The sequence below is a fragment of the Marmota monax genome, unplaced genomic scaffold (genome assembly GCF_021218885.2).
Source record: "Marmota monax isolate L192 unplaced genomic scaffold, Marmota_monax_Labrador192_F-V1.1 WCK01_AAM20220418_F8-fsc00028, whole genome shotgun sequence".
NCBI lineage: Eukaryota > Metazoa > Chordata > Mammalia > Rodentia > Sciuridae > Marmota > Marmota monax.
Window position 1 is genome coordinate 12,829,350 of NW_026694779.1, and position 27,917 is coordinate 12,857,266.

General features: G+C 39.8%; 1 protein-coding gene across 5 annotated transcripts in view; it reads left to right on the plus strand.

Moving 5' to 3' along the window:
• The window catches only part of Cntn3 (contactin 3), a 332,030-nt gene that overhangs the window by 295,212 nt on the left and 8,901 nt on the right, over positions 1-27,917 (plus strand). For all 5 annotated transcript variants that reach the window (XM_046425549.2, XM_058573015.1, XM_058573014.1 and 2 more), the window contains 4 exons: positions 673-743; positions 2,951-3,185; positions 5,070-5,185; positions 22,398-22,584. In XM_046425549.2, coding sequence (XP_046281505.1) covers positions 673-743; positions 2,951-3,185; positions 5,070-5,185; positions 22,398-22,584 — 609 coding nt within the window. The remainder of the gene's footprint in view (positions 1-672; positions 744-2,950; positions 3,186-5,069; positions 5,186-22,397; positions 22,585-27,917) is intronic.

Consider the following 27,917-nt stretch of genomic DNA (forward strand, 5'->3'; position numbering starts at 1 on the left):
ATGCTAGCTGTGTCATTGAGTTTACTAAAGGAAAGTTCTCAGCAGAAGTGTGAAAGTCGATGCCTGCCTGAGGTTTATAAATACCTCCTACCAGGATGGGAGGGTCCCAGTCTGTATCCTTCCTCCATAAAGCCACTGTTGTTCTGAGACTCATGTCTCTGCTTGGAATAGCCCAGTTCAGGGTTCATGCTGGAGTGGTTTCCCAGCGTCCCTGGTGAATCCATTTTCCATATTTTATTAGCCTTCACACCAGTCACAATGTCCCTTTCAAATAAGTTTCATTTTTATTACCTCTTGAGAGGTTTTAAATGTTTTATAATTTCAGGTAAAATAAAATCATCTGATGACCTCACCCAAAATATTTTATAATTTCATGCAATATACATTACGTCGTTACCTAAGGCATCTGTGAATGTATACATATGGGATATATACACGCACGTGTGTGTGTGTGTGTGTGTGTGTGTATACATTAAGTCGTTACCTAAGGCATCTGTGAATTATATATATGGGATATATACACGGACGTGTGTGTGTGTGTGTGTGTGTGTGTGTGTAATGTGTCAATGATGAAGCTCCTTCATGTATTTTAAAAGCAACAATGAGTCTTCTTTTGGATAAATATTGCTACATGCAAAGAGGGTTTCATCTCTTTCTCTCTGACCCACGCAGTTCCAGAAGTGCCTCCCTCTGAAGTCAGTGGAGGAGGCGGAAGCCGGTCTGAACTGGTGATCACCTGGGATGTAAGTGTCCAGGCAGCACTTCCCTCGTCAGAGTGCTCCTATTTTCATGATCCTTGTGGCCTCCTGGGTGGTGTCCATGCTGGTAGTGGTGCTGCAGGGCTGGTACTGATGGTGCTCCTGCTAAGGATGCTATAGTTGACGCTAGTGCTGGTAGCACTGGTGGTTCTGGTGGTAGTGGTACTGGTGCTAGTCCTAGTAGTAATGTTGGTGATGGTGCTGGCGATGCTGGTGATGCTGGTGATGCTGGTGATGGGACTTATAGTGATGTTCCTGATGCGAACAATGTACTGATACTGGTGGTGCAGATTCTGGTGCTGCTGATACTAGTAATGGTGTCAGCGCTATTGGTGGTACTGAACGTGATGCTGTTGCCATGGTAGTGCAGGTCCTTGAGCTGGTGGCACTAGTAGTGCTGGAGGAATGGTCCTGGTGGTGCTGGTGCTCACAGTGCTCTTGTAATAGTGCTGATGGCACTAGGGCTGGTGGCAGTCATAGCGGTGGTGCTGGTGATGCTAATGGAGGTGTTGCTGGGGGAATGGACTGGGGCTGGCACTGTGCGGTTGCTGGGGGTGCTGGTGTTTCTGGTACTGGTTCTAGTGCTGGTACTGGATCTACCAATAACACCGTGCTGGAGGTGGCACAGGTGGTGGTGCTTCTGGTGCTGGTGCTATTGGTGATACTGGTGCTGGTGGTCCTGCTACAAATGAGATAGCTTTGGCTGCTGCTGGCTCCTACCCTGCTGCTGCTGGTGGTGGGCCTGGCGCCGTTGTTGGTGCTTATGGAGGCGGTGCTGCTAATGCTGCCGAGAGTCGTAGAGTTGGTGACAGTGGTGCTAGGGATGGACTGGTGCTGTGGGGGCTGGTGGTGGTAGTGGTTGTAGTAGTGGTGCAATTGGTACTGGTTCTTTTGGTGGTGGGTATAGTGGCACAGGTGCTAGTAGTGGTGCTGGGAACACAGGTACTCATGGTGGCACTGGTGGTGCAGATGTAGTTATTCTAGTGTTGGTGCTGATGGTGCTGATGGTGTGTGTGCTCATTTTCATGGTGCTGGTGATACAGCTGATGGCACAGGTGCCGCTGCTGGAGGTGTTGGTACTGGTGGTGTAGGTCGTTGTTTTGGTGTTGGTACTATTGATGGAACAGGTGCTACTGGTTCTCATGTCTCCAGTGCTGGTGACACTGGTGCTGGGAATTGTGGTGCCTGTGTGGGTGGTACTGGTGGTACTATCAGTGGTGCTTGTGATGTGGGTTCTGATGCTGGCATTGCTATTGCTGCTGATAATGGTACCGCTGTTGCCACTGCTGGTAGTACTGGTATCAAATATTTCAGTGCTAATTACTGTCCCTGTCATTTTACAAAAGTTTTCTTATTTCATTCTTGGAACATTTATATATTAAAACACTGAGGCACAAAGATAGTAATTTGTACATGGACACCTGGCTGCTAAACAGAGGGTGAGAGTCAACTCCTGGCTGCTGACTCTTGAGGTTCCCTCAGTGCTCTCCCTGTATTCCTGGAATTTCCTGCTGATGATGTCACACATCCCCACAGGTGCTTGAGTCTGTATTTCTTTCCTGACCATCTTTTATCCTTTGCTTATGTCAAGTTAGGGGGAAAATGTAATTAACATGTATGAAATGCGGGGGGGCTAGCACAAAATTTATTTATATTAATTGAATATGTTAACAAACAAATAAAGCATCATGAGCTTGTGATAAATGCCAATAGAATTTTTGGCATGAGTCCATGCAGTCTTGAGTTCAGTAAGCTGTATTTACTTTCATTTGCTTTTCTTTTTTTTTTTTTTTTTTGCTCCTTTGTACTTAGTCACTGTATCAAGGTGTGATTTCTTTCCATAAAAACAACACTAGGGATTTGATCATTTTTATTTGACTTAAAATATCTAGTATGTTAGACTCAAAGTATGGGTTATTAGAAACCCAGATGTGGACTTAAAGACACTCACATGTCAAATAATCACTGAGAAGTCTAGCTCAGTACCTGGGTGCCTGTTAAAGAGTATTATATGTCTCTTAAAAATCAGCTGAATTAAATGTGCCCCTGGTGTTCCTCTTCTTTTTAAAATCTCCGACTTGATACGGTGAAGGTTATTATTTGATAATTCATAGGAAACACTAAGGATGAGGACTCATCACTTTGCTATGTCCTTGTCTTTAAGGGTGACAGACTGTGCCTTTTCTTTACAGCCAGTCCCTGAAGAGCTGCAGAATGGTGAAGGTTTTGGGTATGTGGTTGCTTTCCGCCCTCTTGGGGTTACCAACTGGATCCAGACAGTGGTGACATCCCCTGACACTCCAAGATACGTCTTCAGGAACGAAAGTATCATGCCATTTTCACCCTATGAAGTCAAAGTGGGTGTCTATAATAACAGAGGTGAAGGCCCATTTAGCCCAGTGACAACAGTGTTCTCTGCAGAAGAAGGTGCGGGGAAACAAGTTTGTATATCAATAAGCTAGTTGTGCTCAAACCTGACTAGAAAATTCTCTGTGGCTTTAGGGGTATTTTTTTTTCCTCAAGTCAACAGTAATCAAACTTGTGGTTATGTCCCCAGGGCAGGTCATAAAGATCAACCATAACTGACTTGAAGTGTAAGACTTGAGAGACTTACAATTGGTTGCAACCCTGTTCTTCTTGGTTGAAGAATAAAATAGTCCCTGGAAGCTACCCTAGTCCAAAGTTCTGTTGTGGTTTCTGCAACTGAGAAAAGGTCATTAGCAAGACGGAAAGCGAGGGCCAAGATGCCATCCAAGAGATGTACAATGTGAACCTTTGAGGGATATGAGGACCTGTCACTCTGGCCTCATTGCATCATTCTGCTGTGTACACACACACTTCACTAGAAAACCATTGAGTCATTCTGCTCTCCTTTTAAATCTGCTCCACATTCTGAGACATCTCAAGATCACTCTAGAAAATGATAGCAAATCACCATTTTATAGATGACAGCAACTGAATATTGGCCACCTCGTGTGGTTCCACCTAACAAGGATGTCAGGGGCCAACCTGTATTGCATGGTTGCCATCTGCCAGGAATTACCTAATTAGAATTTTCAAATGAAAAGTCTACCATCTACAAATTAGGAAATGAAAGCTTGATGAAAGAGATGAATAAATCTGCCAAAACTCCTGTAGTAAGAGCCAGGATTTTTAACCCAGAGCCATTGGCCTTAAGCATTCTGAGCTCATGCAGTATATCCCAGTGTCTCTCCTAGCCTCAGAACTGGCAGTAAATTGAAAAAAAAAAAAAAAAAGGTCCACAGTTGTTATTCCTAAAAATAGACTCCATATTTCTGAGGACGGAGGACGGCCACCCTTACTCTTGTCTTCTCATTTCCCATTGAGTTCTGAAAAGGATAAAAACAGGTATTATAGGCATCTTTGCAAAAGAAAGAGTCTTGCAGTCATCACCAGACCCCATTTCCAAGAGCTTCCAGGAATTACAAGGGCAGGTTGTGGGTCTGGGAAGTGATGGAAATTAGCCAGCGGGAGGACTTCAGACACTATCTGCCCTCAGCATCTAGGGCCTGAGAACTGGCTGTGGGAAGTGGGGAGCAGACTCAGCCTTTGGCCCATTATTGTGCCCCTCACCTCCCTTCTCCTGAATCATCCTTATCACTCTGAGGAGTTGGTCAAAGGGCTGTCTGTTCACACATAAGAAAGATATTTAGTCGCCTAAGAAAAAAATGAGGGGCTTGTTGGAAATACACTCAGACATTTCAGTGAATCAGAGGAAGACTTTATCATTGAGCCTTATGAGATTCCCATGAATACCCAAGAATGTTCATTATAAGGGGGTGTCCTCACTGGAGATCACATGGGCATGTCTACCTACTCTTTCAAAAGAGTCAGTATCCAAATTCACATCACCCCTTGTGTGGAATTAGGCACTCAGTGCTTGCTGAGTAAATGAACTTTACTTGAACTTGACTTTGACTTTGTTTGACCCAAATAAGAAAGTGTTATAGGAGTTCCCAAGCAGCTGGTGTGGGATGAAAGAGAGGGGAAAAAGAGGTATAGAGAACAGAGGGAAAAAGGAAATACTGAGAAAGAGGTGCAAGGGAGGAAGGCACAGGTTGCTGTGGACGCTGAGCAAGGAAAACCCCTGTGGCACTGTGGCTACCTCGTCCTCAGCAATAGATCAGTGTCTGTGTTTTCAGACATGGTGCATGTTTTCAAATATTTTTATAGGATGATTATAAAAGTTTCACTTACATTAAAATGCTTTCTCAAAAATAAGGACGTCAAAGGATTGTTTTAATCAACTGCAGAAATGATCATTGTTTTTCAATTTCTATTCCTAAACAGAGCCTACAGTGGCCCCATCTGAAGTCTTTGCCCATAGCCTGTCTTCTTCAGAAATTGAAGTTTTGTGGAACACCATTCCTTGGAAGTTGAGCAATGGACATTTGCTTGGCTATGAGGTAAACTAACTTGTGTTTGTATGTTACCACGCTACTTTGCTTCTTTCACTAAAACTTCTTCTGAACAATGACAACTTATATGAATTCTGTTCTGGGTTGCTCTTTTCTTACCCACACATTGTGCCATCTGATTATTAGTACATATCTAATTTAACCCTGCCAGGGGCATGAGTACCACCTTAGTTGGGGTGGAAAAGGAACAAACAGTGAATATGAAAGGCAGTCATGGGCACTGTCAGCCAGATCTTATGATGGATTGACTGAAAACTGAGAGTGAGATTGAAAGGCTGTGGTCTTATTCATTGGATGGCTATGTCAGTAGAAAGTCACCTTACTCCGGCTATGGTCTTATGTCCTTGGTTGTGAGATTCTCTTCTGAATTCTAGAGAATTCAGCTGCCTGTAATATAATTTGTGTTTCCAGAGACCCTGATGTATGGTGAAATAAGATGAAATATCAAAAGAGAGGGCATCATAAGACCTAATATAATGAAGTAGGAATAGTTCACCTGAGCAAGAAGTGTTTGAGGAAGAAGGATGACCAGGCTTTACAGACTTCCAGATGGTAGGGAGGTTTAACCAGGAATTTGGAGGGAAAGGAAATGAATGTAGAGGTACTGAGAACATTCCAGATTTAAGCACAGCATTTTGGAGGAGTAAAGGAGTAGAGGCTGTGTACAAAACCAAGGTTACACTGAAGATGATGCCCACCAAGGCATAGGAGAGCAGGTCACAGATGGCTTTGAATGTAAGAGGAACTACTTGAACTGGACCCCATATTTCTTAGGGAACAGTGGAATTAGGAAGTGGTGAGATAAACACATTTTAAGATTTATCTAGCAATGCTGTTATAGGGGTCATGGTTGTGACTTCATCCCCACCACCCACTGCTGGCTTCTTAGGAAACTGCCCTCATGTGTAACTGCTGATTCAGTGGCTGACTAACATAGCCATATTAGCATGACACAGCCACGTACCCCTCCACTCCTTAATACAGTCTCCAGTGTTTGTATCCCAGTGACCATGTTATCAAAGTCAATTGGTCTGCACAGTGAGCTGACCCAGTCAGATTCTTGTGTGAGATATTTAAGTAAGGAATACAGAGGTTATAGTTAATGAGGGTCATGTGGTCATATGTCAGATTTGTAGCCAAGTTCACACTTCTTAGGCCATTGGCATGTAGCAAAAAGTAGGTCTGCAAAGATGAGAGAGAGCAGATATCTCCCCACTTCACCCTCACAAGGAGAGAAACAAGGTCCCTACAACCTTACAAGAGTAAAATAGAAGAGCTCTTTGACAACTGCCCAATTCTCAAGTGGACTTCTTACATCCTTTTTCATAGTGCTTTGTCCTTCTTGAAAGTGAACCCCCTTTCTATCTGAGCAGCTTCAAGAGAGTTTCTGTTCCCTGTAACCACATCGCATTGGCCTGAATGAATATTATCAAATGAAACAGAGACAGCACTGGAGCAGTGAGGCTCTGCATACAGGCCATTCAGGGGCAATACCTGAATTTGTAATTGAAATTGAGCTCCCAGTTGTTGGTTCTTGGCTTTGTTTCTTGAGCTTTGGGAATCTTATTAACAAAATGAATGCCTGTACACATATGGTAGAGTGTTGACTGTGTGTTTTCTTCTAGAAGTTGCAATGTTCCTGGTCTTATTCCTAAGTCTTTATTCCACTTTGAGTGGAATTTTGTGCAGGATGAGACATAGACTTCTGTATGGCAAAGGAAGTAGCTAAAAACATGGAGAGGTGGGAGAAAGTCTTTGCCAGCTACTTCTCTAACATGGGATTAATAACAAGAATATATAAATAACTCAAAAAACTTAACACCAGGAAAAAAAGGAATGACCCAATCAATAAATTGGAAAACTGACTAAACAGACATTTCTCAGAAGAAATGCAAATGGCTAAGAATGTTCAACATCTTAACAAGCAGAGAAATGAAAATCAAAACTACATTGAGATTTCATCTCACTCCAGTTAGAGTGGCAATCATCAAGAATACAAATAATAAATGCTGGCAAGGATGTGGGGGAAAGGTACACTCATATATCATCAGTAGCACTGCAAATTATTACTAACCAATTTGGAAAGCAGTATGGAGATTTCTCAATGAACTAGGAATAGATCCATCATGTGACCCAGATATCCCACTCCTTGGTATTTATCCAAAAGAACTAAAATCAGTATACTGTAGTGATACAGCCACATTAACGTTTATAGCAGTTTGATTCATAACAGACAAGACATGGCAGCAGCCCAGGTGTCCATCAGCAAATGTATGGATAAGGAAAATGTGGAATACATATTCAATGGAGTACTCGGCCTTAAAGAAGAATGAAATTACAGCATTTTCTGGTAGATGGATGGAACTGGAGAATATCGTGCGAAGTGAAATCAACCAGAACTAGATAAAGTCAAGGGTCCAATGTGATCTCTCATGTGAAAGAGAAAAGGGAATTTAAAGAAATGAACACATATCATATTTCATACATTCGATTCAAGTGGGTTATGAACTCCCATTTTTACCCCAAATACAGATTGCAGAATCACATCGATTACACATCCACATTTTTACATAATGCCATATTATTAACTGTTGTATGAAATATGATATGTCAAGAGTTTTGTAATTTTTTGAATAACCAATAAAAAAAACTGAAAAAAAAAGAAATGAACACATGTGATTCTCCTAAGTGAAGGAGTTGGACTGAGACACATGCCCACTATGGATAATTGCCCTTTATGAGCCACAATGGCAAAATCATATCCCCAATCTGGTTATACCTTGTGAAATACTGGAGATAACTGAAGGAGAGGTTACGTAGAAGAGAACTATGGGCTTATACGCATTGTAGGGGTCTTGAGAGTTGATGGTAGTTAATGGAGAGCATGAGGGCAAGGAGATGCTAATTTTTTTCCATATCAATTTAAACTGATAAGGACTCATCCAGGTAAAAATATTCTATATGAAAATGGAATGGTATCTCTTAGCCATGTCAGGAAAGAGTATTTGACTGAAGAACATCATAGAATGCTAGTGGAAACTCATATTTTCTAGTTAAGGCTCTACCATTTTGGAATTAGACAGTTCTGCATTCAAAACTAGTAGGTTACTATATAAGCTCCACAAGGGACAGAGACTCTGTGTGTTTGTTTAATGATATCTCCCAAGTTCACAGACCAATATCTGGCACATGGGTGACATGCACAAACTATGTGTTGATGGAAAAAATGCAGTTTGGGCTTTGCTATCTCACTGCTGCATGTTCTTAAGCAAGTTATTAAAGCTCTCCAAGGCTCAGTTAGAATAGAGTAACAGTCGTCCATAACTCATAGCATCATTTGAGAATTGCAAGAGATAAAGCAGCCATTGTTAAAACCACCCTGAGAGACTTGCAGCTTCTGCTTTTTTTCTGTTTAGATATTGGGCTTCAGGGTGAGATTTCATTGAAAGAAAAAGAAAACTGAAAAGCAGCAAAGAGTAGAAGAATACTTTCTACTTTTCACAAGGGAAATACACTCCCCGAGTGGCTCTCATGCCTATTGCCACGAGGGTCAGAGGCAAAAGATGAGAAGGAAATGGAACTTTTCTTGGTATCAATTATGGGTTAAAATGCATCGCATCTTGGGGCTGGGATTGTGGCTCAGCAGTAGAGCGCTCGCCTCGCACATGGGAGACCCTGGGTTCAACCCTCAGCACCACATAAAAATAAATAAGTGAAATAAAGGTATTATGTCCAACTATAACTAAAAAATAAATACTTTTTAAAAATAAATTCATCACATCTGTTTGTATAAAGAGTAGCAGACAAAATATCCAAATGTAACATGTATACTGTATTGAAAGGAAAAACAAGGATTAAAAATTTCTTCCCCAAGTGCTTGGTAGAATATATGAAGAGAAAGACAACAAGCTAAGAGAAAGATGTACTAATTAGAAAAAAATCTCAAATAATCTATGTAATTCCACCAAGTTAAAAATATGTCTTTTGTTCATTTCAGTAATGATTTAAAAATTAACCTAGAAAAATAAATGACTTAGCAGAGTATTTAATTATCAGTCCTGTGGCTAACTTTGTGGGTTGCAGTTTCCCCAGTTTGGCTTTAAAATCGTTAATATCTCCTGCCTTTCTCTCATCTTGGCGTGAGTTGATCGTGTGCCTCGCAACATGCTGAGCACACATCATCATTAGCATCTAGACTAATTTTCTTTCTGATTTGACCAACCAGTAGTTGAGCTCATTTCCCTAGACTCTAATTTATTTCATCTGCTGTGCCTTTAAACTCAGGCTCAGATCTTTCCTGGTGCCCTTTTGGATAGGAATAAGAGAGGCAGACCTGCAAAAGAGGATCCAGAGCCATTAAGTTCATGGAGAGTGGGCACCAAGAGAGAGAGAGCTAGAGTTCCTGCCTGGAATATACCATGGCTTTAAAGTCCTTTTGTGCTTTGAAAAAATAAACTCTAGTTCACAATAATCTATTCACTGTTTCTATGAAGAACTCCAAGATTCCAAACAAAAAGAAATGATAACAAGATGGAAAAGATAATTACTCTGATTGATCTATGTGAAGTACATGCAGGCATTGGAGTATCACGCTGCACTCCCAAAATATGTACCATTACTACATGTTAATAAAAGTTAAACATTAAGAAAGAATAAACCTTGGGAAGAACAAATTTAATAAGCAAATGAAACAAGTCAGGCAACCCACCGGCAGAAGAGGAGCAGTGGCCTGCTGAGAGGCAGAGCCGCCCCCTCCCCCTGCGCTGGCAAGGTAGACGGAACTGTGACCACCCACAGAACAGGCCCAGCGGACTGCTGAGGGGCAGAGCCGCCCCCCACCCCCCGCGCCTGCCAGGTAGGCGGAACTGTGACCACCAACAGAAAAGGCCCAGTGGCCCGCGGAGGGGCAGAGCTTCCAATCACTCCTGCAAGGTAGGCGGGCCTGCGACCCACCAGCAGAAGAGGAGCAGCGGCCTGCTGAGAGGCAGAGCCGCCCCCTCCCCCCGCGCCTGCAAGGTAGACGGAACTGTGACCACCCACAGAGCAGGCCAGACCTGCAACCGACAGACAGAACAGGCCCAGTGGCCTGAGGAAGGGTAGAGCCACCCCCCCCCGCGCCTGCAAGGTAGGCGGACCTGCGACCCACCGACAGAACAAGCCTAGCGGCCCGCAGAGGGACAGAGCCGCCGCCCGAGCCTGCAAGGTAGGCGGACCTGCTACTGACCGGCAGAGCAGGCCCAGCGGCCTGCCGGCATGGTAGGCACATTGCCCCAATTGGAGGAGGGGCAGAGCCGCCGCCCGCACCTGCGAGGGAGACTTTGCAACTATACAAGACCAATATAAATATATACGGGGAAAATTCAATAGCACAACAATTTCACCAAGTAGAAAGGAACGCGAACAGTATGAAGAGACAAGGAAAGAAAGGACCACAAGCAATGCAGGTCAACTCAACGTTAGAAGAGGTAATAGCTGCAGCAGATGGAATGTCAGATAAAGAATTCAGGATATACATGCTTCAGATGATCTGGAGTATCAAGGAAGACATCAGACAGCAAGATCAGACAATGAAAGATCACTTCAACAATGAATTACATAAACAAATCCAAGAAGCAAAAGATCAACTATACAGGGAGATAGAGGTTATAAAAAACAAACAAACAGAAATCCTAGAAATGCAGGAAGCAATAAACCAACTTAAAAACTCAATTGAGAATACTACCAGCAGAGTAGAACACTTAGAAGATAGAACATCAGACAATGAAGATAAAGTATTTCAACTTGAAAAGAACATAGACAGCTCAGCAAGACTGTTAAGAAACCATGAGCAGAACATCCAAGAAATATGGGATAACATCAAGAGACCAAATTTAAGAGTCATTGGGATACAGGAAGGGACAGAGTTTCAAACCAAAGGAATGAGCAATCTATTCAATGAAATAATACGAGAAAACTTCCCAGACTTGAAGAATGAGACAGAATCCCAAATCCTAGAAGCCTACAGGACGCCGAATGTGCAAAATCATAAGAGACCCACACCTAGACACATTATAATGAAGATGCCCAACATACAGAATAAGGAGAGAATTTTAAAAGCTACAAGAGAAAGGAAGCAGATCACATTTAGGGGTAAGCCAATCAGGATAACAGCTGATCTTTCAACACAGACTCTGAAAGCTAGAAGATCCTGGAATAACATATTTCAAACACTGAAAGAAAATGGGTTACAACCAAGAATTGTGTTTCCAGCGAAATTAAGCTTCAGGATGGAAGATGAAATTAAAACCTTCCACGATAAACAGAAGTTAAAAGAATTTGCAGCTAGAAAACCATCTCTTCAAAACATCCTTGGCAAAACATTACAGGAACAGGAAATGGAAAATAACAATGAAAACCAACAGTGGGAGGTAGGACAGTAAAGGGGGGAAAAATAATCAAAGAGGAAAACAAACCATGTTTAATAACATAAATAAACAAATATGGCTGGAAGAACAACCCATATCTCAATAATAACCCTAAATGTTAATGGCTTAAACTCACCAATTAAGAGACACAGGCTAGTAGAATGGATCACAAAATAAGACCCAACAATATGCTGCCTACAGGAAACGCATTTGATAGGAAAAGACATACATAGGCTGAAGGTGAAAGGTTGGGAAAAATCATATCACTCATATGGACTTCGGAAACAAGCAGGTGTGTCCATACTCATATCAAATAAAATAGATTTCAAGCCCAAGTTAATCAAAAGGGATAAAGAGGGACACTACATACTGCTCAAGGGAACCATACACCAACAAGACATAACTATCATAAAAAAAAAATGCCCCTAACAATGGTGCAGCTATGTTCATCAAACAACCTCTTCTCAAGTTCAAGAGTCTAATAGACCACCATACAATAATCATGGGAGACTTCAACACACCTCTCTCACCAATGGACAGATCTTCCAAACAAAAGTTGAATAAGGAAACTATAGAACTCAATAACACAATTAATAACCTAGACTTAATTGACATATATAGAATATACTACCCAACATCAAGCAGTTACACTTTTTTCTCAGCAGCACATGGATCCTTCTCAAAAATAGATCACATATTATGTCACAGGGCAACTCTTAGACAATATAAAGGAGTAGAGATAATACCATGCATCTTATCTGATCATAATGGAATGAAACTGAAAATCAACGATAAAAGAAGGAAGGAAAAAGCATACATCACTTGGAGAATGAACAATAGGTTACTGAATGATCAATGGGTTATAGAAGACATCAAGGAGGAAATTAAAAAATTCTTAGAGATAAATGAAAACACAGACACAACATATCGGAATCTATGGGACACATTGAAAGCAGTTCTAAGAGGAAAATTCATTGGTTGGAGTTCATTCCTTAAAAAAAGAAAAAACCAACAAATAAATGATCTCATACTTCATCTCAAAATCCTAGAAAAAGAAGAGCAAAACAACAGCAAAAGAAGTAGAAGGCAAGAAATAATTAAAATCAGAGCTGAAATTAATGAAATCGAAACAAAAGAAACAATTGAAAAAATTGACAAAACTAAAAGTTGGTTCTTTGAAAAAATAAACAAAATCGACAGACTCTTAGCCATGCTAGCAAAGAGAAGAAGAGAGAGAACTCAAATTACTAACATACAGGATGAAAAAGGCAATATCACAACAGACACTTCAGAAATACAGAAGATAATCAAAAATTATTTTGAATCCTTATACTCAAATACATTAGAAGATAGTGAAGGCATTGATAAATTTCTTAAGCCATATGATCTGCCCAGATTGAGTCAGGAGGATATAGACAACCTAAACAGACCAATATCAATTGAGGAAATAGAAGAAACCATCAAAAGACTACCAACTAAGAAAAGCCCAGGTCCGGATGGGTATACAGCAGAGTTTTACAAAACCTTTAAAGAGGAACTAATACCAATACTTTTCAAGCTACTTCAGGAAATAGAAAAAGAGGGAGAACTTCCAAATTCATTCTATGAGGCCAACATCACCCTGATACCTAAACTAGACAAAGACACTTCAAAGAAAGAAAACTACAGACCAATATCTCTAATGAACCTAGATGCAAAAATCCTCAATAAAATTCTGGCGAATCGGATACAAAAACATATCAAAAAAATTGTGCACCATGATCAAGTAGGATTCATCCCTGGGATGCAAGGCTGGTTCAATATATGGAAATCAATAAATGTTATTCACCACATCAATAGACTTAAAAATAAGAACCATATGATCATCTCGATAGATGCGGAAAAAGCATTTGACAAAGTACAGCATCCCTTTATGTTCAAAACTCTAGAAAAACTAGGGATAACAGGAACATACCTCAATATTGTAAGAGCAATCTATGCTAAGCCTCAGGCTAGCATCATTCTGAATGGAGAAAAATTGAAGGCATTCCCTCTAAAATCTGGAACAAGACAGGGATGCCCTCTCTCACCACTTCTGTTCAACATAGTTCTCGAAACACTGGCCAGAGCAATTAGACAGACAAAAGTAATTAAAGGCATAAAAATAGGAAAAGAAGAACTTAAATTATCACTATTTGCAGATGACATGATTCTATACCTAGCAGACCCAAAAGGGTCTACAAAGAAACTATTAGAGCTAATAAATGAATTCAGCAAAGTGGCAGGATATAAAATCAACACGCATAAATCAAAGGCATTCCTGTATATCAGCGACAAATCCTCTGAAATGGAAATGAGGACAACCACTCCATTCACAATATCTTCAAAAAAAATAAAATACTTGGGAATCAACCTAACAAAAGAGGTGAAAGACTTATACAATGAAAACTACAGAACCCTAAAGAGAGAAATAGAAGAAGATCTTAGAAGATGGAAAAATATACCCTGTTCATGGATAGGCAGAACTAACATCATCAAAATGGCGATATTACCAAAAGTTCTCTATAGGTTTAATGCAATGCCAATCAAAATCCCAATGGCATTTCTTATAGAAATAGAGAAAGCAATCATGAAATTCATATGGAAAAATAAAAGACCCAGAATAGCAAAAACAATGCTAAGCAGGAAGTGTGAATCAGGCGGTATAGCGATACCAGACTTCAAACTATACTACAGAGCAATAGTAACAAAAACAGCATGGTACTGGTACCAAAACAGGCAGGTGGACCAATGGTACAGAATAGAGGACACAGAAACCAATCCACAAAACTACAACTATCTTATATTTGATAAAGGGGCTAAAAGCATGCAATGGAGGAAGGATATCATCTTCAACAAATGGTGCTGGGAAAACTGGAAATCCATATGCAACAAAATGAAACTGAATCCCTTTCTCTCGCCATGCACAAAAGTGAATTCAAAATGGATCAAGGAGCTTGATATCAAATCAGAGACACGCCGTCTGATAGAAGAAAAAGTTGGCTACGATCTACATACTGTGGGGTCGGGCTCCAAATTCCTCAATAGGACACCCATAGCACAAAAGTTAATAACTAGAATCAACAAATGGGACTTACTCAAACTAAAAAGTTTTTTCTCAGCAAAAGAAACAATAAGAGAGGTAAATAGGGAGCCTACATCCTGGGAACAAATCTTTACTCCTCACACTTCAGATAGAGCCCTAATATCCAGAGTATACAAAGAACTCAAAAAATTAGACAATAAGAGAACAAACAACCCAATCAACAAATGGGCCAAGGACCTGAACAGACACTTCTCAGAGGAGGACATACAATCAATCAACAAGTACATGAAAAAATGCTCACCATCTCTAGCAGTCAGAGAAATGCAAATCAAAACCACCCTAAGATACCATCTCACTCCAGTTAGATTGGCAGCCATTATGAAGTCAAACAACAACAAGTGCTGGCGAGGATGTGGGGAAAAGGGTACACTTGTACATTGCTGGTGGGACTGCAGATTGGTGCAGCCAATTTGGAAAGCAGTATGGAGATTTCTTGGAAAGCTGGGAATGGAGCCACCATTTGACCCAGCTATTCCCCTTCTCCGTCTATTCCCTAAAGACCTAAAAAGAGCATGCTACAGGGACACTGCTACATCGATGTTCATAGCAGCACAATTCACAATAGCAAGACTGTGGAACCAACCTAGATGCCCTTCAATAGATGAATGGATAAAAAAAATGTGGCATTTATACACAATGGAGTATTACTCTGCATTAAAAAATGACAAAATCATAGAATTTACAGGGAAATGGATGGCATTAGAGCAGATTATGCTAAGTGAAGCTAGCCAATCCCTAAAAAACAAATGCCAAATGTCTTCTTTGATATAAGGAGAGTAACTAAGAACAGAGTAGGGTCGAAGAGCATGAGAAGAAGATTAACATTAAACAGGGATGAGAGGTGGGAGGGAAAGGGAGAGAGAAGGGAAATTGCATGGAAATGGAAGGAGACCCTCAGAGTTATACAAAAGTACATACAAGAGGAAGTGAGGGGAAAGGGAAAAATAATACAAGGGGGACAAATGAATGTCAGTAGAGGGGGCAGAGAGAGAAGAGGGGAGGGGAGGGGAGGGGAGGGGGGATAGTAGAGGATAGGAAAGGCAGCAGAACACAACAGACACTAGTATGGCAATATGTAAATCAATGGATGTGTAACTGATATGATTCTGCAATCTGTATATGGGGTAAAAATGGGAGCTCATAACCCACTTGAATCAAAGTGTGAAATATGATATATCAAGAACTATGTAATGTTTTGAACAACCAACAAAAAAAATTTAAAAAAAAGAAACAAGTCAACATTTGCAAAATAATAAGAGTTGCATATTTGGGGGGAACAGCATAGGATTATTTTTTAAGTGTGGCAGAGGAACTTAAGAAATGTAATATATCAGAATGCCAAACCAAACTTTCTAGATGCCTTCCTCCAGCCTCCTGTTCCCCAGCTGTATGGAATGTGCACAGAACCTGATATTTTAATCAGAATAGAAAAAGATGTTAAATATTTGAGTACCTTTTTTTTTCTTTTGAGGATATGAAAATTACACTTGAAAAAAAGCTATGTGCCCGGGGTCTCATCTCCTGCTGTCTTGCAGTGAATTCAATTCACTGTGGCATGAGTTGAATGTACATAGGAAAATTGGGTACAGACAGTTGAGATATTCTTACATCAATATCAAAAAAGTAAAATGTGTTTAGGTGAATAAAAGGCAGACTTTGGGAGGGACAGAGGCTTGGTGATGCAGCAGGAGTGGTTTCCAATACCATGCAGACAAGCAGAGAGGAGAGGGTCCAGTGTGTAGCAGGCTTCACTCTGTGTGGGGGATTCTGGGAATGACCCTCACTGCCCATGTGCTGCTGTGTTCTTTGTTAGAAGGTCCCTACTAAACCCTGGCACAGCACTATAAATGGTGGGGAGTAAACATCCCAGTCTCTCCTGAGTCCTACTGATTAAACCCAAAGAGAAGTCAGAGGGCAAGGACGCACACAATACCTCTCCCCGGGCTGAGAGCAGAGGGAGGACAGACCTGGACTTATCTCCCTAAAAGACATTCAAATGCATTTCCCCCTCTGGCTTCTGCTGATTTAAACGTGCCCAATCTAATAGCTAAGTTAAAGTGTTCATCTCTCTAGAATTCTGTAAATACACATAAAATTATTTTAATCTATTAAAAGAGTATTTCCAACTTAACACCTGTTTCCTTCAAGCCTTAAAAAGAGGTTCTACTTTTAAATACATTAGTTTTATAAGCTATATTTCATTTTATGTTTAAATTAAATGAAAGATCTGATGCAGGGATATTAAGGAGTACTTGGAGCAGGAACATTAGTTTGGGGAATAACCAAATTACAGAAACTGAAATTATATTTTTAGTTTTGACATTCTTCAAGTTTGTTTCTGTTTATTTATCCAGATAAAAATATATTGACTTGTGAAGTGGTTTTATTTTTCTGAAGGAAAAAAAAATACCATATTATCTCATCAGAAAATTGAATTACCAGTGTTTATAGATGCAGAAAATTTGAGAACTTGAATACTGAGTTTGGTGGATCTCCATGGTCAGAGGAGGGAAACGTTTTTAAACTGTTAAGACTGAAGCCGTTTAAGTCATTTAGTAATTCCACAATATGGAGGGTTCTATCCCTAGCCACCGTTCATCCATAGGAGACATGGTCCAGGGCCCCCGGTGGTTGCCTGAAACCACAAACAGTAAAGTTCAACTTGTAAATTTGGCACAATAAAGAGATTAATGGCAATAATTAATAATAAAATAGAACAATTATAACAATATACTATAATAAAGGTTTTATGAAAGTAGTCTCTCAAAGTATCTTTGTGTATGTTGTTACCCTTCTTGCCCATTTTGAAAGAGGGCAGCTGAGACCACAGAGGGAAAACCCATGGATCAGGGGGACAGCTGTGTGTACAGGTCCGCTGTCAGCAGTAATGACCAGAACCTAGAGGCCCCTGCCCATCATGGCCTGCGTTATTGCTGTCTACTCTGTCAGGAAATGAGGTCCTTCCCTCCCAGGCCCCAGCCTCACCTGCAAACCCCAACTCAGGGGCTCAGGAACGGCTCACAGGAGCAGACTGGATCCCTCAGATTCTTAGGGATGAAGCATGGTTGAGAACCCAAGGCAGTCTTAACCAACCTCTCCTGTGCCTTTTATTGTTCCCTCACTAAATTCAGAGTTTGCACCATGAAGATGCCCATATCTTCAGCTCTGGAAAGATCTCAGCCATTTTTTCCTCTGAGCGTTGCCTTTTCCTTCATCTCTCCTTTGGGAACTCTGTTTGGAACTTTGCATTCTGTTCTAAATGCCACAGCTTTGCTTTGGTAATTTTCATTTCTTTGTTCAGGCTATGTCCTGGGCTCATTAATTCACCCTTCCACCATTAGTCTATAGCTTTATTCTTATTACTGATTTCCTTGATATTTTAATCATTGCATTTTTTCAGGTCTACAAGTCCTACTTATTGTTTTTCAAATTGGGCTGATCTTTTTTCTTTATCTCCTATTCTTGCATAATAGATTCAATCTCTTTTCAAACAGACTTGGACATTTTAGGTATAGTTATTTTATAATCCATTACTCATCAGTGTGTTTAGCTGGCCTGCCTCTAGTCGTATCTACACTGGCTTTTTTTATTAACAGGGTGTGTCTTGTGTTTGGTAATGTGCATCTCTCTGATCATCCTTTGTAGATGCCACCTTCATATTCTGTCAACTTTATATTCACCCTTTTCTGCACAATTACATTTTCAAAGTTTGTTCCTCCAACATAGACATCTTTCCTTCCCCATCCCTGTATTGTGATTGTGCCCATAAAAATCCAAATTAGCATAGAAATATTCTCTTCTCTCAGTTGGAGTACTTTTATTATTTAAATCCAGAACACAACTGAGAGGAAAATGGGATATTTGTCTTTCTTATTTCTTTCTTAACTATTCCACCTTATTAAAAAAATGATCTAGCCTTATAGAAGCATTTTTGAACAAAATTTCTTGGAACATAATGGAATTCTTTCAGAAAATTGGCAATATTAGTGGCACGTCTCTGTTTCCTTATGTTTTAGTTACATGAATATTTATTCAGCTCTTTAAGGAAAGCTGTTTAAGAAGATTATATAATCAGTCTTCACTAACTAGTATCATGTTCAACTTTGTCACAATTTTTCTCTGTGTCTAAATGTTTCTAATACCTCTCAGCAACTAAGATCTAAAAATAAAGCTCTCCTTCTGATGCGTGGAGATTGGTTAAAGTACTTTAAAACATGCCACTATCAAGAACTTTCAAGTACTTTCTATAAACGGATTTATAAAAAGAGTTTCCACATTACCAATTATAAATTATTTTTATGTCTTCTTTAAATCAGTCTCCTAAGAACATTTTCTTAGGCAACTTGTGTTCAACCAGTTTGATATATCAGAAAAGGAACAACCCTGGCACTGGAACCTGACAGGGGAGGGAAGCTTGGGCGGTCCTGATTTTACCACCTGAATCCTCCCTGCTGCCGTCTTACAGTCATATTTATATGCTACCCCAGTCTATGCTCTATCCCAAGCTTCAGGTTTTGTGTCTGGTACATTTTATTATAATTATTGATCTGTATCATTCTTAGTTAATAACTAGACAATGCTCTTAGGAGCAGGGAAATCTTCTTATCATTTAGGGCTCATGTAGACCTAACAACACACAGTGTTTTCTCTTGGTGAGTCTACCATATATAAAAGCTTTTAGTATCCATTAACAGGCTATTTGGCTATGGCATTAGAAAAGAAACCATGTATCCACTTCAATACTACTTGTTTGGGCTCACATCCTCCCTTTGAGATTCTTATTAAAACTAATAAAGCTTCTCTGAGAGAAATTCACATAAATGCATCCATAAGATCAGCATTTTGTGTGAATGTAAGGGTGCTTATCCTTCCATGTGCACACACATAGGGAGATTTTGATCTAGCACGATATATAATTTGCTTTCACTTATCATTTAGGACCTTAACACTCACCCAGTGGTGTTTTAAGAGAGAATAAGTTGTAGTGTTTTGTACAGAGGACTGACACTTGTAATCAGCTGTGGCCCATAAGCACGTTTTGTTTGATCAACACAGTATTGGTTTTGAGCCAACCCTAAATTTAGGACATTTTACATGAAAATTAGAACTCTGCTTTAAAAAAAAAAAAATAATAATTAATTAATTAATTAGAAAGTCTATCCTCCTCCAATCAGGCAAAGCTGAGTAGCTCCATTATTAAAAATCTGCTCTGTCCTATGTCCAGCTTCCCAGTCCCTTAAGCCTTCTTTCCTTTCCTTTTTTCTTTCTTCTTTTTTTTCCTTTTTTCTTTCTTCTTTTTTTTCCTTTTTGGCCACTGAGCTATGTTCTTAGTCTTTAAGTTTTTGTTTTTGTTTCTTGTGGTAACAAGCCTTTACCATTTCCAACATTCTGTGCACTCAGAATCAATTATAGCCAGTTTCATTGAGCTCAAATTGCTTTTTAGTTGTATAAGTTATAATAATTATTTCCTATTTTTATATTTTGCCTTCAACAGTAAAACATAAAGGCCAGAACAAGGTGGCCATATACTGCAATGAAGAGAGTAGAGCTGGGCGTGGTGGGCACACCTGTAGTCCCAGCAGCTCGGGAGGCTGAGGCAGGAGGATTGCCGGTTCAGAGCCAGACTTAGGGACCACAAGGCACTTGGCAACTTAGTGATACCCTGTCTCTAAATAAAATACAAAATAGGGATTGGGATGTGGCTCACTGGTTGAGTGTCCCTGAGTTCAATTCCCAACACCAAAAAAAAAAAAAAAAAGGAGAGAGAGAGAAAGAGAGAAGAGAGAAGAGATTGTCTATATTTATAAAAGTAAGAAATATGCTTATGCCCTTGTGAGAACCTGTCGTGTTAACTATGTGGCCCCTGCTTTAGATCAGCAGATGGTAATACCAGGTCTTATCTACACAAAGAATATGTACACTTTCCTAAACCATTTATTTGCATAAATTTTTGTTTTTACTTTGTTTACTTATAGACAATCTGTATGTTCAAAAAAAGAAAGCACACAAAACTTTATAGTAAAATACTTTATAGTGTGAATTGTAAGTACTTAAGAATGTATTTTTATTTTATTCTCTACCTTTTTCCTCCCTTCAGCAAATATTCTCTTATATTCATATTTTCACCATATGTTTGTATATCTTTCTCTTAATTAATTAATTTATTTTAATAAGGTATAAATGACAGCAGAAGGCATTTTGATTCATTGTCCACAATTGCAGCACAACTTTTCATTTCTCTGGTTGTACACCATGTAGCATCACACCATATGTGCAGTCATACATGTACCTAGGGTAATGATGTACATCTCATTCCACCATCTTTCCTGCCCCCATGCACCATCCCTACCCTCTCTCCCCTTTGCAGGACCAAAGTTCCTCCATTTTTCCCATGCCTCCCCCTCCCTGTTATGGATCAGAATCCACTTATTAGAACATTTAGCCTTAGGTTTTTGGGATTGGCTTACCTCACTTAGCATGATATTCTCCAACTCCATCCAGTTACCTGCAAATGCCACAATTTTATTTTCTTTTAATGTTGTGTAATATTCCATTGGGTATATATACCACAGTTTCTTTATTCATTCATCTATAGAAGGGAATCTGGTTTGGTTCCACAATTTAGCTATTGTGAATTGTGCTGCTATAAACATTGATATGGCTGTGTCCCTGTAGTATGCTGTTTTTAAGTCCTTTGGGTATAAACCAAGGAGTGGGATAGCTGGGTCAAATGGTGGTTCCATTCCATGTTTTCTAAGGAATCTCCATACTGCTTTCCAGATGGGTTGCACCAACTTGCAGTCCCACCAGCAATGTGTAAGTGTGCCTTTTCCCCCACATCCTCGCCAACACTATTGTTTTCTGTATTCTTAATAGCTGCCATTCTGACTTGAGTAAGATGAAATCTTAGAGTAGTTTTGATTTGCATTTCTCTAATTACAGGACATGTTGAACATTTTTTCCTATATTTGTTGATTGAATGTATACCTTCTTCTGAGAAGTGTCTGTTCAGGTCCTTAGCCCATTTATTGATTGGTTAGTTGGTTGGTGTTAAGTATTTTGAGTTCTTTATATGTCCTGGTATGTCTAAGATCACTTTGCGTGGCCCAGGATAATGAAATATGTGAAAAATATTTTAATGCCCATTCCTATTGAAAATCAGCCCTTTTAACTGCTTTTACTCCCTCTGGTGCAGCTCTGTGTGCACTGTTAGTCACCTGACAGTGGCTGGCACTGCAGGACAGTCAATCTAATAATGTTTTCCTCTGACAGTTCACTTTCTTCCAGGAAGGAACCTCAGCTGTCCATAGAGTTCATGCCTTTCTGCCAGTGTTCTGGACTTGACCTTGGGCTCAGTTGGTTAAGGGTTGAAAAGGCAGGCAATTTCCCCTTCCTTCTCCCACTGTGATATCGTAGTCTGATCATGCTCAACACTCTGAATTTATCTGCTCTGTCTGTGTACATGTTTGTCCTCATTCTCCTCCTAGGGTTCCTTTCCTATGTGTACACTGCCGTGCCACAGAGCCTAATGCAGCACCTGGCACATAGTAGGTCCTCTGGAAGTATTTGTCAAATAAAGAAGTAAATCGCAGTCCTCATTTTAATGAAAACCACGGAATGAGGAAGGTGGTGCTGGGTCCAGCCTTCTCATCTGGTGCATCTTCCTCACCAGGTGCGGTACTGGGTCAGTGGGGAAGAGCAGGAGTCCTCCAGCAAGGTGAGGGTGGCCGGAAACGAGACCTCAGCCAGGCTCCGGGGACTGAAGAGCAACCTTGCCTATTACGCGGCTGTCCGGGCATACAACAGTGCAGGCACCGGCCCCTTCAGTGCCACAGTTAACGCGACCACCAAGAAAACCCGTATGTATTTTCCCACCTTTTGAATATCTAGGAAAATAGTCTGTATTAAAAATGATGGCATCCTTCAACATTTTTAGTGGACTAGTCAGATCATTAATCCCACTGAGTGATATAAACCTGGTCCAAACCCTTACTCAAGCCCCACATAGTCTAGTCTTCATGATAGCCCTAAATATTTAAATGGAGGCTCCATATGAAAATGAATAAGCACCTTTTGAAAAACCTTATGGTGCACTGTTCTTTTTAAATGGGATGCATTTCAATGGGTTCAATTCCATTAAATTTTAGTTCCCCCAAATCTTGGGTGTTATTGATTAGCAGAAATAAGCTTAATACCAACGACTTGGAAGTGGTATTTTTTTTCGTTCTTTAATTTTCTTTCTCACATTATTCAAAAGATGGCAGTATACTTTAACTGGTAATGCTCAGGAGATTCTGGTGCACACGTAGATATTGATACTTTGAAAACGGAATCAGAGATAGCTGTGTCACCTTCAAAGCTGAGTTTCTGTTGGCTGTGCGTTCACAGGTAAACTCACCTGCAGTAATGAGCAGTTATGATTTAAGTAGCCTATGAGAAATCATCGGTTTACATTTTGGAGTGTCCCACAGAAATTCCAGTTGAAATGTTCTCATGATGCCCAGCTGATCGTGGTGTCTCATTGCTTCTCTGTCACAGCGCACCTATCTGAGTTGTGCCGTTTATTCTTTTATAGCCAAAAATGACTGAGAGCATTCATGAGCCAAGCTGTCCATGCTCAGTTCCTTCTTATTTTCATTCTACAGGTGATAAGAAAGGGGAGTGAAGAAATTAGGGGATTTTAGCACATTAATATTTTTGCTTGCAGAAAACCATTTCCTTAATTTATTTTCAAAATTTACTCTAGTAAATTTATCTGATTAACTGATTTTATGAAGGAGTGAGGCAGTGATTATGTTTTGTCACCAATTTCATTAGTCCAGTCCTGCGTTCATATATTATTTCCAAATTTATTTGAAAGCATACATTTACTGGCTAAAATGTCTAACAACTTTAATTACATGAAGTTGGATATAATGGGCCAGCATTGTTATTGATAGTTTAAAATATATATAAACATAATCCTACTGCTTTAGATGTTAATTAATAAGCATCAATTTTATCAGGGAAGTTTGCACATTTATCTTTGCATTATGTATAAGGGGGAAAAGAGCATGGCTGGTAGCTTACCAGCATAATGAATATCACAGAGCAAAAGTTTAGCAACAAAGCATTTTAGTACCTTCATAAGCAACAGCTCCTATGGCAGTTGAACATTATCCTTGCCCAGTCATGAGGGAAGGCTAACCAATATCATGCATATCATGTGGCTGCTCTTAGAAAAAAGGAGAACATTGGTTTGGAAATACGTACACTGAAAATGTTCTGTATTTACAACTTTTTACTAAATATGTTTGTCTTTCCCAGTAACAGTTCTGAATTAGTAAAACATATAAATACACCATTATTTATATATATATTGAAATTCTGATTGTGAAGATGTATGCAGACAGCTTTGTTGAACTCTTTCTTCAGACTTGATAATCGATGTGATTACTCATTGGGAAATATGGTCGCACAAGATGGTTTAATGTCATGACGGAATTGGTGAAAAACAGTGAATTGGGAAGACAGTTCACAAAGGAAGAGGCCGATTATAAGTTAGTGAGAATGTAACAATAACATACAATGAATGAAATAAAATTGCAAGAAGAAGGAAAAAACCTTTTATAATTTAGATATAGCATATAAATAACCAATTTAAAGTAGAAATTTGTCCGTAACAGTGATAATGATAATTATACTATGAATGACTAATACTTAGTGAGCAATTTCCAGTCACAGTTCCAAGTACTTTTCCTGTATTGATTCTTAATTCTCACAGCGACTGCATGGCTTGGAAGTGGTGAGGATCCTCACTCTAGAGATGAAAGGGCTGTGGCACATAGGGCTAGATGACTTTACAGAAATAGCAGAGAAAGTGGCAGGACAGCCATACAGACCCAGAAACGTTCTTACCCACTCCTCTAACCATATGGTTAAAATATTCATGACTCATGTGGTGCTAGTATCTATTTTGAGTTTGTTCTGTGCTTAGGAGCTGGGTAAGGTAATCACAGATAGACAGGGTTTCTGTGCTGATAGATCAGTCCTCTGATAGGAATTTCAACAACTGAATAAAATCTCTTCAAAATTATGCCCTCCTGGTGCTTCAATTTGCCTACACTCTACATGGTGACCTGCAGATGTTATTAAGGAAAAGTTTGCTACAATGTGTGGGAAATCCATAAAAGATCATTAAAATCCCTGGGCATATTAAACGGTACATTTAATTTTTAAATTTTATGTTAACAATTGTTCAAACATGCCAAAGTAGAAGTAAAACCGACTCTTCTACTAATCATCCTAACCTTTGACATGGTCCAGCTCTGAATCCTGTTTAAGAATTATAGTAATGCGCTTGTGAATATTACTAGGAAGAAAATGATCTGTATCCCTGGTGCATAGAGAACTAAGATGGCAATTTTGTTTTTTTAACTTGCTCTCTTTCTCCCCCTTCGATGTGTCACCCTTGAAGGGAAAGAGTCCTTCCAAACTCACTCACCAGTCCAAACCTAGCACTCATTATCTGTGGAAAGGCTGGCTGAGTGGATGAATCCTCAAAACCTAGGTCAACCTGGAAGTACTATCATTAATCGGATAAGCTTCTTCTTGTCAGCACATTGCAAATTCGGAACACACACTGCAGCCTTTTACTACCTTGCTTCCAAGGTGCAACTGTCACCTACTCAGAATCCTGGAATTCTATATGCAAGGCTTATATCAGCACAGAGCATAGGTGATATTTCTGATTAATGTAAAATAACACAAGGATTCTCAAGGAAAGTACTGTAGCTTCCATTAAACACTTAATTTTTTTGATATCCAAATACTTGGGCTTTTTAAAAGCATTTTTAAGTTAACACTGATTAGCCTCTTGAAGTAATCTAAGTTGTGTTTCTGTCACATGCAACCCAGAGAGTGAGCTCTTGACAACATCATCGTCAGTGAGGCTGATGAGGAATAGTGGCAGATGGCTTCAAAATGGTGAAATGTCATTACTTTCTAAAAGGAGACTTTGTCAGAGTTTTACATCCAGAATTCACAAGAAAGAATCTGTAGGACCAATATTTTGCTTTGCATAACCGAAAATTCAAGAGGTAACTGTGGTTGTCAATGTGGATGGATCCAGGCCCTCGACATCCTCAAGAATTATCTAATAAGATCCCAAATTGAACATTTCTTAAATTGAGCTCTTGATTGCACTCCCAGCCATTACAAACCTGTATCTTCTACAATTTCAGCAAAAGCAACCCCCATTATTTCAGTCCCTTGGGCCAGCGGATCCCAGTCGTCATTAACGCTCTTTCTCTCATACCCTACAATGGATGCAGTATCTGACTTTAAATTTGCTGAGAATCTACCACTTAGTGCATTCACCCTAGAACACACTACCCCATCTCTCCCATGGATCAGGGTATTGGCCTTTACTGTCGAGATGTTCTGCCTTGGGTCAGAGTGATCCTAAAGGTGTCACACTGTTGCTCAGACCCCTCCAGTCCCTTTCCATCCACTCTTTATATAAATCCTTAAAATACCCAAAAAGGTCTTCCACAATCTATCCCCCACTTCCTGTTCCTGCTCATTTTCTCCTGAGCCCACTTGCCATTCTACTTTTCCTGCGGGTCCTTGACCTTTGCTGTCCAGATGGCCAGGAGACACTCCTACCTCTCTTAGGCCCTCCCTGCAGTATGTCCTCAGTGCCCCCTGAGTCCATATATAATCAGCAGCCCTGCATCTCCTGATATCCCCTTATCCTGCTATGTTCTGGGGCACCACTTAGAGCCACATGCATACCACATCTTGCATGTGGTCATCTGATTGCTGCCCCCCCTCCTTGCTGGAGTCTCATCTCCTTGAGGCATAGACATTGCCAGGTTTGATCATTATTTAACTCCTGAGTTCTCCCAAGTAATCAGAGCTGCTGCCCAATGAGTATCTGTTCAACAGTGACTCTCTCCAGGTCTGTTTCTCTTCCTGGTGGAATCAGTTTAGTTTAGTTCCCTCTTCAGGGTAGCGATATTCCTACCAGAATCTTAAGGACTGTTTTCTATCATCCGAACACTCTGGGGAGAGTGAGCATCTTAGTTTCTGAGTTTTGGATGAGTCATAAAGTAGATGTTTCTGTTTCAAAACGTGGTGTCCATTTCCTGTGATCCAAAGATTTAAGTCCATTTATAATACTTTAACTGATTCTGAAATGAATCTTTCTCCCTGCTGGACAGAAAGTAGCTTTTGATTACTTGATTTCTGCCCAGTGCCACATTTTTGGGCAGCTTGCTTACTAATGTTGATGATCATCTCACGGGAAGTCCGTGCCGAGTGTATTTTTCAGCTACTGCTGACAGCATTCCCTTTCATGAAAGTCATCTTATTACCATCAGGTGTCCAAGAGAAGGAGCTGAGAAACATACTGAGTTTTGTATAATTAATCTCTGCAAGCATATGTTCTTGAAATCCCATATTTTTAAAGGAAATGCCAGGTACAGTCACCAGTATGGAGACATTATCCCTGAAAACTCCACACAACAATGTTCTTCAAATGAACAACCTCTATTTTTTATTATATGGAGGAAAACATATTTACTATAGAAAATTTGGGGGGGGGATAAAATCACCCACAATCCTATCCTATCATGCAGAAATAAGATCATTAAAATAATTTGTCTTTTCCTCCCAGACTTGTGTTCCATGGATTATTTCTCTTACACAAAAACATCTCTTGAAGGTTATGCTGTGTATTTAGTTACCTGTGTATCATAGTACTATATCTTATTCTTTTGTGATAACACCCCACAAATTATTCAGTCATTTTCCCATTGTAGGAATGTCTTATATTCCTCACTTTATTCGGTCTTAGAAATATCATAGTGGCCACTTTTTGCAGGCTGAGTTTACAGAATAAGTAAATTGATAGGGCTGATATTGAGGAGTGACAGTCAACCCAGAGGGCCTAAGAAAAACCCTCCAAGATAAAACTATTTTGTTATGTAACATTTAAAAGTATCCACATAATCTTATAGCCTGCCACTCAGTGTTATTCTACAAATCTTAGGAGATGCTGCCTTTATACAAAATAAATTCATTTGTTGCCACATTTTCTGTCTTAGCATACTGCCAATAATAGAAATTGAACTGACAGAGAAAAAAATCTATAGGATATGATTGTTGATAAATAATTTCCAAAAACATTCAAAATGCAGACCACACATGA